General features: G+C 29.6%; 1 protein-coding gene across 1 annotated transcript; it reads right to left on the bottom strand.

Annotated features, from left to right (window-relative positions):
* Positions 1-381: 381 nt before the first annotated feature.
* LOC118064779 (uncharacterized) lies at positions 382-1,540 on the bottom strand. Its single transcript, XM_035079652.1, has 6 exons — positions 1,444-1,540; positions 1,232-1,294; positions 1,089-1,154; positions 954-1,019; positions 769-867; positions 382-690 (listed from the first exon to the last, which is right to left on the bottom strand). The coding sequence occupies exons 1-6, from the start codon at positions 1,492-1,494 to the stop codon at positions 469-471; spliced, it is 567 nt and encodes a 188-aa protein (XP_034935543.1). The 5' UTR covers positions 1,495-1,540; the 3' UTR covers positions 382-468.
* Positions 1,541-12,104: the final 10,564 nt, after the last annotated feature.

Here is a 12,104-nt window from a genome sequence, read left to right as displayed (position 1 = left end):
TTATTGTTAATTTGAAATTATAAAATTATTCTAAACTGAACTTTATAATAATTCATTTATTTTTCTATGAAATGAAAAGTTTTTAAATAACTGAAGGGTTTATTATATTTTGTGTCCCTCTATAATTATTTGCACGATGTCGATGATACAATTGATAAATCTAGTTTACACAAATGTGCTCTACTTACAATTAATGCATATATATATACTTTATGCATGCAAAAATGTGCAGCAACTCATTTGCAAATATTTAATCCACTAGAGAGTTGAGAAAAATTTTTTAATATTTATCATATTATTTACATACACGTGTTCTTTTTATATCAAGATTTGTTTATGTATTTAATTCTATGTTGACAAGTTAATTATTTTTTTGCGTTTTGCATATATTTTTATTTAATTTTCATTGAGAAAATGAACATAAATATATTTTGTATAGAAAAAGGATTAAACTATTTTATAAAGAAATCAATTTTTCAGGAGACCATACAAAAAATCAGTACTTTGTTTAAAAGGTGCTTTGGCAATTGTGAACAATGTTGCCAAATTGTCTTTACTACTTTCCACACCAGCATTGAAAAATTTGCCAGTCGATTGGAGACTTTTATCTACTGAATTACGAACTGATTCTCGAGTGTTTTTAAAAGCGTTCACACCAGAGTCGTAAACCTTGTTAGCGACATTTTGTATCTATTATGGAATAAAAGTATTTAATAAAATTATTATTTTTAAAATATTAAACACTAATAAATTAATTCAATTTTTTACCCCTTCGGCATAGTTTGAAGCATCATATTTTAATTTATCTACCACATTTTGTAGGAAATCTTCTTGCTCCTGACGTTCACCTTCAAGGGTATGTTGTACCTGTCAAATAAAAAATGTAAATGTCTTCATTGTTGGGTTTTCTTTTTCTCGAAACATTATAATAAGTTAACAGAATTGTTTATTACATTGTCAGCAATCTTTTCTGCTGTGTCTATGCCTTTTTCGTAGTTATCATTGAATGATCTCTTCGCCTACAATTGATGAGATAAATAATTGTAAAAAAATTACTACGATTATTGTCAATAGGATTTTTTACTTACATCTTCAGCAGTCGTATCAACAGCATCTTTCATCTCATGAAATTCATCGTTTATGTAGTTTCCATCCTATTGAAAAAATCATGAAATACAATTAAATTGTACCAATGATATATCTTTATTATATCAAGAATAAATATTGATACTTTATCTGATGAAAACATAAAATCACTATCTTCATTCCTATTTCTACCAGGAGCACAGTTTATCTACGATAAAAAAATAAAATACTTCACTAAAATTGATGGTTTTATGAATTTATCTTCATATAGAGGAATTATTAAAAAATAAAATATTATGAATTATCAATATTTGAAATTGGTTTTTCTAATTCATGTAACATAGTGAAACATTTTACCTGGTTGTATATACAACTAATGAGAAAAAAGCAGAATATTCGAGAAAACATTTCAATAAACTGATATAAAATATCTAGAAAGACTCGTAAAATTCGACGGAGATATCAATAAGTCTGATAATAAAATATACTGATGGCTTTTATAGGTATTTATAGGATCCATACGAGTTAAGAAGTGGCAGTGTAGATCTAGATAAACATTTGTGCAAATATTTTTCCAGTAATATCTAGTTTACTTTTAGTATTGAATAGGAAAAAAAAAATAATTGGTATAACACAAATCCTTTAGATCATTTTATTTATCAAATATTTTCTCGTCTATCCAAACAATGTAAAATTTTAATGTAACTTTTATGATATTTTTTTATTTTAATATTTTAATTATTCACATCGTTACTCTTCACCACGATGAATAATTCATCATAAATTATTACGCAGTATCCATTTGATTATTCCAATGTTACATATAAAATAGAACAGACTGTATATAATTTATTCCACGTGCCATACTGTTGCGTAAAGATCATTGTCCTAAAAAAGATAATATATTTAATGTAATAAACAAATAGAAAAAAGATGATAATTGGGTGTATTGTATAAATATAATAGACGCAAAAATATTTATCCATAACTTTCTCAAGGAACATTGTTTGAAAATGAAAAGTGATCTATTCACTGTGTGTATGAAAACGTCGTGAAACTCAGAAGACATTTCTCTTGGTTTGTATATATAAAGTCTCTTTAATGATATATAAATTACGATTAACAAACATCGAGAGAATTTATACATCGTATATGGGAGACGCATAGATGAAAGTTTACGATGCAACTCGCACGCATGTACTACGTATTACCTACATCCGGCTTGTATATAGACATACATACATATAAAAACGAAAAAAGGTCATTGTTTAAATGACAATGAACAATGTCACGATTTTCTCATAAGAATTATCGTTCATTAGGATTTTTTGTTGTTTAATATGTCATTTTTGCTGAGCTTTCAGTCTTAAAAGTACACTAGAGCATTCTTCATGTCATATACTTTTAACTTTCACATTTTCACATTTTTTCCTTTATCTTCTATTCTCATGCAATTCTCGGGACATGTTGGATCTGTATCCAGACGGCGAGAAGAGTTGGGAGCAGCTGTTACCTTAGCACAATGTCGTGTCTCTTATGGACGAATACTTTTAAATGTGCAAGGCCGACCGATTATTTCTGGCGTTTTCTATCTTGGGTTTCTTCGTTGCGTGACAATGAGTGCGAAGCTGAACGTCGTCGAAGGTTTATATACTTGGCGTGAGATTGGCGCACTCATTAATGGTGAGCAAAAGTGCCGGTAAATCTGTTTGAAACTCACCTGTCCATCGTTCAATTCACCGTCTCGAGTTTTATACGATATGTATCAAAGTCGGTTCGATGAGTGACACTAGCCAGATGTCGGAGAAAAACAGACAGAATGTGATCGTCCAAGGATACTATTTTTTATTTTATTTAAAAACCCTACAAGTGGTGATTTCGATGAAAAAATTATTGCATAATTACCTTACAAGTATCTAATTAAAATAAATTGCTTAAGAGACATTCAATATATTAGAAATTATAGCACCGTAATATATTACGAGAATACATAATTTAATCATATTTATTTTAATTATTATTCATACAGTAACATCCAAAAGCTGCAGGGATTAATATCAATTGAAAATATTCTCTTTATTCTTGTATTTATTATTTAAATTCACATTATATTACGAATGTTTTATTTATTCGTTTTGATATTCAGAAAAATTATACAAAAATTCTCTATACTCTTTGATAATGTTTTTTATTGACTTTTTAAGAGCACTGTGCTGATATAAATAATAAAATAATCAGGCAATCGAATGAACAAAGTGTAGGCTAAAGTTACTCAAGTAGACTCATTCAGGTATAACAGGTTGACAAGTTGATATAAAATATTTGAAAAAAATGTTAATTTTATAAAAATAATTAAACGGTGATAATGAATATTTTATTTATTGATTTATGAGACGAATTTTTCTTTCGAGATCGTGAATTTTTTTTTTTATAAATGGAATATGTATAAGAAATTATTATGATTAATAAATTACGATACTTGAAAAGTCAAGTAGTTGATCATTGCATTTTTTTTTTTTTTGTATTATTATTTTTCATATGAAGGCTATATTTGCTTCTTTGGAGACAAGATATAGGTATATAAGGACATACATATATAGTTTACATGCATGACACTCAGACATCGTTTATGGTTTATTAATGCAAAAGAAGAAAGTCTAATGTAACTTATACAAGTGACCCAGAAGCTTTTCAGAGAGACTCTCAAACCTGTACTGGCAATTTCGCGGTCGCAGCACGAACGCGGCAATGATCACTCGTGTCGTTGTTCACTGGCGTGGAACGCGACAAGCAAAAGGAGATAGTTGGCATTGCATACTTATTTGCCTTGTCATATTCCCTTGATACGTCTAAATTCCGCTTGATCTGCATATACATACACCTTATTGAGAACAAACTTAGGGCACTTGTCCTATCGACCTCCCACAAGTGCTTATGTTATTATCTATTCCATTGGTGCTTTCACCTTTTATCTAACGTACGATTTATGCGAATCAAGATTAGAAATCGACGCGATCGCACGTATGAATAAAGCGGGTGGGCTGTGCTCAATTTGACATAAAAAGTCGACAAAAAGCTTCTATTTTTAATCGATAGAGACTTATTACGATCATAAGTTATAAATTTAGTGATCAATTGAGTTGGAATCACTTTTTTTTATACCTTTCTATTGATTGCTAAACTATTCGATGAGTCTTTTGGATACTACAAGAAATCAATACTTTAAAATTGAAAAATTTTTGAATGTAAAAGTTAATTAAATACACTAGCAAAGTCATTTGATCATGTTGAAACTTTTAATAAATTTAAATTTCGGAGATCACTGAATGAAAACAATTGAAATTTATGAAAATAGGGAAACTATTTTTTAACTTACTAGGGTAAAATTTTGAATTAAAAATACGTTTTAAAGCCAGTTTTGAAGGAGCTGAGAAATGCAGAAAAAGGGCTGATTCCTGATCTATATCCCGCGAGACGAATATAACACCAAAACTTTACTTTTCTCTTCCTTTTCTCGCTATGTCATTCAAGACTTTTACTTTTAAATCATTCAACTTGATGCCCTTTACATTATTCATTCACTAAGACCACAAGATCGAGAGCTCCTTCGCAAGTTTTAAGTATCTTTTTTACTTATTTTTTTTTTTTCTTAGATTTAATGTTATTTATGTGTTGGTTTCTAACACGAAATATATATAAATCAATATTTGCAATAGCTTTAATTTTTTATAGTTAAAGTAATCACTTTTTTCATTCCCTAAAAGAATGCTTACCGTGATGGATGGCATGCTTTTGACTTAGTTAATGTATGAAAACTAAAATAGTGTCAGCAACAATTATGTTTATAGCACTACAATGTTAAGTATATGCAAGGGAATGTAAGAGAAATTTTTTTATGTCTATTTTAAGAGCCAGTACTAAAAAGAATAAGTACTAAGTGCATTTTATGAGGACACTATGATTGCAGAAAGCTTTTTATCGTAAAGTACATATTTTTTTTGTTTAAAACAACAAGTAAGAAATAGAATAAACTGACTACGTAAACGATAAAACTTTATAGCTTTTAATTTCTTTACAGTACTTGTAATTTCATTTAATTTTAAATAAACTTCTTTATTTGGTTTTATTTTACCGTCTTTTCATAATAATTTAATCTTTTATTTACATATAATGATTGACAGAAACGAAAAGTTTTTTAATTAAAAATATTTTTCAGTAACAAAATATAATTTTATTTATGAAAATATATATTACCATTAATTTCTAAATGATGAAAAATTGCAATTAAATTAAATAATTCGCTCACATAGAGAAGAAATTTTTAGCAGTATATTATTACCAACTTCACACTCAAAAAATATTCCTTTCTCAACGTAACGTAATAAGCGAGTATTAAAAATGTAATAATTTTTTTACTAAAGCACGACAATATATTATGAAGAATAATCTTATGTACCTACAATAAACTTAATGATGAAATTTTTTGCAGTTATTTTTATATCGAAAGTGAATTATTTTAACGTAAGGAATGATGAAAAGCCTCATTTATAATGATCGATCGTAGCAATACTGTAATATGACTGCCTTAAAATATAGCTTGTGCATGCTGGACTTAATTATTTACAGTGATCGTAGGAAGTGACAAGGGATAATAAATTTTTTATACGCTCACCTAATTTTATAAAATAGTTTCTCGTAGTACTTTGCACGCCTCCTTGTAGTTGTTTGAGATTCTTATATGAGAGGACAATAAAATGAATTCCGAGCATAAGTCAGTCCAGTTTGATAAAGGTCTGAAACATAATTTTTTTTTTGTTCGGTTTTAACACCGAATGATCGTGTAGGCAGGTATCAAGTTAAGTCATTTGGACGTGGTCGATGTTTGCGTGTTTGCCCGTTTCAAACGATGTAGGTCAACATTTATATTAGCTTTAACCAATTTTTCACAACAGCCACCCTTGCTGTTATTTATCTCGTGGTGGTTATTTCATTGGATTGTGAAAATACCAATGTCGTGATGCATGCGCTTTCAAAATAGTCTGGTCTTCTCTCATTCTCACCCCTCCATGTGCCGTTGACGTTTCGATCTACAGTTGACGATTTGTAGATTATTGTCACATTCATTTTCATTCGTTAAATGAAATGGTATAGTCATACAGACTAGCAGTCTATCACTGCGTGTATTATTTTCGCGTTAAAATATTTGCTCTGTGTAGTCGACCTATACCAATAACGTGAAACGGAATTACTTTTAACCCACAAATTACATTTTATCACATCTTTCCATTATAAAATTTTTTTATTCGATCAAACTTTTCAATTCATTAGCTCAACAAAAACTTTTATCATTGGTTTTTTTTAGTCATTATTTCGTTTATTTGGTAATTTTATTCTATCGCGGTCCTCTCGTTTTTTGGCTCTAGAAAATCGAAAAATCAATATTTTTAAGTGATTTTTTTTCTAAAATCTTCGTTTTTACGTCGGATTTACGAAAAAAATTATAGAAATGGTAAAAAATGAAGATTTATAATGGATTCAGGGCTTTAAATGTTCATGTAAACACACTCATTCACGTATAATTGTTGACAACTTTTTTACAAGTTATCGTATGAAGTTGTTATATTTTTTTTCATAATCTACACAAAAAAATAAACAAATTAAAAAAAAAATTTATACAAAAATGTTGATTTTTCATACTTTTACAATTTAAAATAATAAAAACTTTTCTTAAAATTGACCTTTCTTTACATATCATCGTTTGTGCCTTTTTTTATTGAGTAATAATCATTCATTTAATCAAATGATCGATAATTTATATATTTTTCTTCTTTTTTCAGACATCAACTACTTCAGGAACCTTTGGAAAATAAAAATAACGACATGTACTCAACCCTAGTGAGTTTAGACATATAATTGTACTAATCTTTAATCTATTCTGACAAGAAAATATTTTCTGCGTATCATTATGATTTTTTAGTCGATAAAAATTTTAAATTTCACAACCACTCACTTCCGCGAGTATAAATCTCCAGTCATGTTTGTTATCCATCGTCAAAGTCGTTAAAACATTTTATTCTTGCCTAGTTACTGAGAAAATAAAGAAAGAAAAAAATGAAATGGTAGCGTCATTACGAGTATTATCGTTTTCGTTTAGTTAAGGAATAACCGATGAACTAGAAAAGACCATGAAGCGGAAAGAATGGAGAGCCGAATCAATGCTATAGAGAAGGAAGTCACGACATACTCGTATTAAGGAAGAATCATGAGCAAACGGTATTCGGAGTACTCGTTAACATTATCTTGCACGGTACAGTGCGTGCTGGAGACCATCTCAAACCCCCGGAATGCCCTAACGAATTTCCTGTCCCAGGAAACTCAACCGTAAATCACCTTGGAAGTAGGTACACCGTAAGTCCGCGCTACTTTCTATCGCTAACTCTTTTTTTAACAACCACCTACATCGTGTTAAATCCGCTAAAGTATCTAAGTCTCACCTGGAAGAATGAATCGTTTTTGTTTTTTGCCTCTAGACCAATTTTCAAACTCGTTCCATTTTATTATTTACTTGAATCATTTAGAGATACCAGTTTCATTGGAAATAATGACTCCTTATTTACTGGAATTTGCTGATATCTAGTTCATCAGATAGGAGTAAAATATCCGTGGGGTGATTTGTGCCAATCGATGATTCTGCACTAATCTGTGATCGTGGGATTAAGTACATGCAAGATAGCATAAAATGTCTAACATGGTCATATTATTTAAACACAAGCTCCCCTATTATAGTGACGATAGAAATCAAAAATTCTACTTTATTTATTTTTTGAGATGCTTGATGAAGAGTTAATAGAAGCTTGAAATTACTTTTGTATTTTATAATAGTACAAGTATATATCGGATGGAATTTGACAAATTTTTTCATTTCTTCAATTATTTATAGAACCTTTTAAAATCTGTCTCATCTTAAAGTGTGCTTTTTCTTTTAATGATGGTGGGTGGAGCAACATTATATAAAGGTAGTAGTTAAAGCTGTCGTCAGAGTCATTATAGATAGTGCTTCATCTTTTAAGAAGTATTTTTCTTAAATTTTTTTCTCGATTCTCTTTCTCTTCGTATATGTAATTGATACACTACATAATTATTTACCCAACTTTTTGATAAATTTAATTAAAGAAATATATATATGTATATATAATGTTCAATTTAATTAGACAATCTCTAACTTCCGATCAATTTTAATCAAATGAAAAATAAAGTAAGATGAGAAAAAAAAAATTAATCCAAAAGACAAAGACTAAAGTTTTTTCATTTTTCAGTATCCGTATAAAACTCTGTAAAACTTTTAATACCATAATTGTTTGAAAGAAACTCAATTTAAAAATTCAAAAGTTGAAGAAATATGTAATAGATCTAAACATTTTATCTTAAAACAATTTTACATTATGGTGGTCCATGTTATCAGTATTATTCACACCTTGAATGGTGTCAATTAGAGATATAAAAGTCTATCTATTATAGACCTTGAAAACCATTATCAAGCATTTTAGAGTCTTTATATTGTTTCTGGGAATGAAGTTTTAACATTAAATTTTTTTTTTTCCTCTCGTTAAATTTGTTTTTTATACACTCTAAATAATTAGCAAACTTGGACATTTATTTTATTTCATGGAAACCTATTATTGACAAATAAAAAATTGATAAAATAGCAATAACTATATAATTTGTGGATTAAATATTTCAATTTTTACCGAAATAAAAAAATAATCAAGTATTAAACTGAACTGAATTAATACTATAGAACCCTCAAAAAAAAAAAAAAAATGAAAACAAGCTTTTGACATTGGAAAAACAGGAATCGGAAATGATTAAATTCCAAAGCTTTGACAATATTTCGGAATTTTTTTTATCGTAAAACGTAATACTCAATTGTGAATAAAGCTCACCAACAGATGGAATTTTTTTTCTTTTGAATATTAAATAAAAAATCACATATTCCGAAATCCATTCAAAATACCAGACAAATTTTTCCCTTGATTTATCATTTACAAAGCAATATTTTATCAATAGCAAATTAAATTTAGAAGTTTTGTTTTTCAAAAGCTTCAATAATAAAAAAATATTTTTAAAACATTGGCAAAGTAAATGTTAAATACAAACTACATCAACTTGATGAGATATTTTTAAAAAGTCATAAAAGTAAACTTTGAAGTGAATGTCATGATTTAGTTATGGGTTCAAAGAGGCGACGTCTCAGTGATTTAAAAGATGGTGGTTAAGTTAATATTTAAAATACACACTCGTGTGCTCTGTTAAGATAATTAATTCAAAGCTCGGGAACAGACGTTCCGCAGTTACAATAATGGAGAGTCATGAGCCACCGAGGACCACTCGAAGAGAATAGTGGTAAGAGGGATCACAAGAATAAGGTAATCTCACGTTATTCTCATCTGCTCCCTCGAGTTTGTCGTTTCAAAAGCTTCATTCTCAATTATTTCGTTGTCGTAGTTTTCTTCTGTTGGATATTATCATCAGATATCACCCTCTCAAAGATCAGACAAATAAAAATGATCAGTTTATTAAGAGATTTATACACTTTTTTTTTTGATGGATTGAAGATTGTTTCAATTGTTTTTCTTCTCACCAGACAGGTTTAGCTCTCAGTTGAATCCAAAATGATTAATAAAACCAGTGAACTTACTTTGATCATACTAGGTGATAGTTTGTCTTTGTAGTTGTCCAAAGTCTCCTAACAAGCACCTAAATCTAAAGAAAGTGATTTAGATTTTATCATACTACCTCTAGCCCCTTTGAATTTGTTACATCAAACGCGAAGCCTTGTCATAGTTCACTTCTATTAAATGTCCCCATTAAATTGAAGGTTCTTATAAGTCTGGCAGATAAGAGAGATCAATTTCTGAATAGGCTACGATTCGGCACACGTTCGTGGTCTTTCATGAAACAGAGTATCTCGTTTCCAACGACGTTTCGTAATTCCTAGACAGCAGCTTGGAACATCTAATTTCCCGGGCTGCCATTCTACGATGGGATCGTGCCCCTCGTCACTGAATCCGACGACAGACGTAGACGGTTACAGATCGCTACAAGTTCTCGCGCGAGAAGCTGCTAGGCAACGTGAGAGTCTCTCTTGGATAGCCGGATTACAAACGCCGGTGCTACGACCAACACACAGAAACTCGTCTCGTTCCGATTATAAATCGACGTCCATTATTCCTCCAACCATTTTCCATACCCTCTCCCGTCAACCTATTGTTCCTCTGGTATTTATCTGACCTGCGTATACGATTCATCCGGCAATATATTGAGCCTTTAACGTTGGGGTTATAAACTTTATCAATGTTTTTCTGTGATCGTTCCACCAGTCACTTCCGCCATCCTAGTTGTTTCTCTTGTTTTCTTTATTGACATCAGATCGTGTTATGAGATATAGAACGATAAATTCCTAAAATAAAAAGCCAATCCTCTATGCAAAAATATTTTTACGCTTCTTTTTTTTTTTGCTTAACCAAAGACATCTGTTTTTATAAACCATTCAAGATTACATTGAATGATGAAAAATGGTAAATTTTGATCATTCGATTATTAAAACAAATGTAGATAAAAAATTTTGTTTTAGAGTAGGAAATAAAATATTTGGCTTGAAAAAGATTGATTGATAAAGCTTTTTAATAGTTTAATGAGATCTATAATAATCAAAAATTTTAAATATTTTGAATGCAACATTTTTTAGTATATTTAAATTTTTTTTTCTGTTAATTAAAACTTTTATACAATTTTTTCGTTTTCTCGCATATCAATTTTTTATTTATTTTTTTTTTTTATGTGTACATAATGCAAACTTTTACTGTACCCTCATTTATAAACGAGCCACAGAATTTGTGATTTTGCAAGCGGGAATTGCTAAGTTTTATCGAAATAGGTGCACGGGAACAGGATTACCGCAGGATTTACGGTACACAATTTTGAAACGCCCTGAGTTCGCGCAGCTCTTGGAGATGCGAGACACGTAATGCCACATGGCCACAGGACTTATCGTGAGTATTACGCGAGTATGCAGGGAGTTCATCGTGGTTGTACAGGATAAATGGAACTTACAACCTCTGACGTTTCTCTAACAATATTTACCTAACGATTTAAAACAAAATCATGTACATCATACAGAAACTTAACTGTAATTAAGTCACAGATACTTACTAATTACTGAATTTATCATTAATATTCTTGATATATATGATGTTTTATTAAAAAAAAATATATTTATATATTTGCATCATCATGAATTTGCTATTAGCTTTATCAATTTCAACTCACATTATCTCAGCTACTGTCACTTTTTTAGTTATGAAAGGTACCAACCAATGTTGAAAGTTGGATGATATGCTTAATATTATAGCTACTAATATCAGCTCATTTGCAAATTTAATTAAAGACGAGAAATCTCATTACATGTCTTGAATGTGAATAAATATTGTGTTTATGGTTCTGTAACTAAAAGCAATTAAGTAACACTTTAAAGTTATTATCGTTTCACATATTTTGACAACTTTCGTATTTATTTAAATATTTTTTCATTTACTGAAACAAGTTTGATAAAAAGAATCACATTAAAAATAAATTAAAAATGTATTTAATTTTTCAATGAATGAATAAAAAAAAAATAAATAAACGAAAGGAAAAAATGTATTTTAGTAATTATTTATTATTGTTAAATGATGAAAATGAATATATTTTAGTTTACATGTCTGTAATGCAGATTTCAGTCACACGTGTAGTGCAGGTAGAATTATGTTCATATAGTATAACTGGTCACCCATGTTCATTCGTTGAAACGTCAGGTGAACTGGACACGTTACATCGCGGAGACTGCACCTACATAACTCTGTTGTACAAGCAATGCAGAATATGTCACGCAAAAGCGCACGCTTTGCTCTGCTTGATATTCGAAAAATATCTTCTTGCACGTAGTCAACGCGTTAGCTATATAGTAACTTGTATATGTG

Source organism: Chelonus insularis, unplaced genomic scaffold, assembly GCF_013357705.1.
Source record: "Chelonus insularis isolate UGA/USDA-ARS -01 unplaced genomic scaffold, ASM1335770v1 contig_117_pilon, whole genome shotgun sequence".
In the NCBI taxonomy this organism is placed as follows: domain Eukaryota; kingdom Metazoa; phylum Arthropoda; class Insecta; order Hymenoptera; family Braconidae; genus Chelonus; species Chelonus insularis.
Note: the sequence above shows the minus strand (reverse complement) of the source record. Positions and strands in the feature narration are given on the sequence as shown.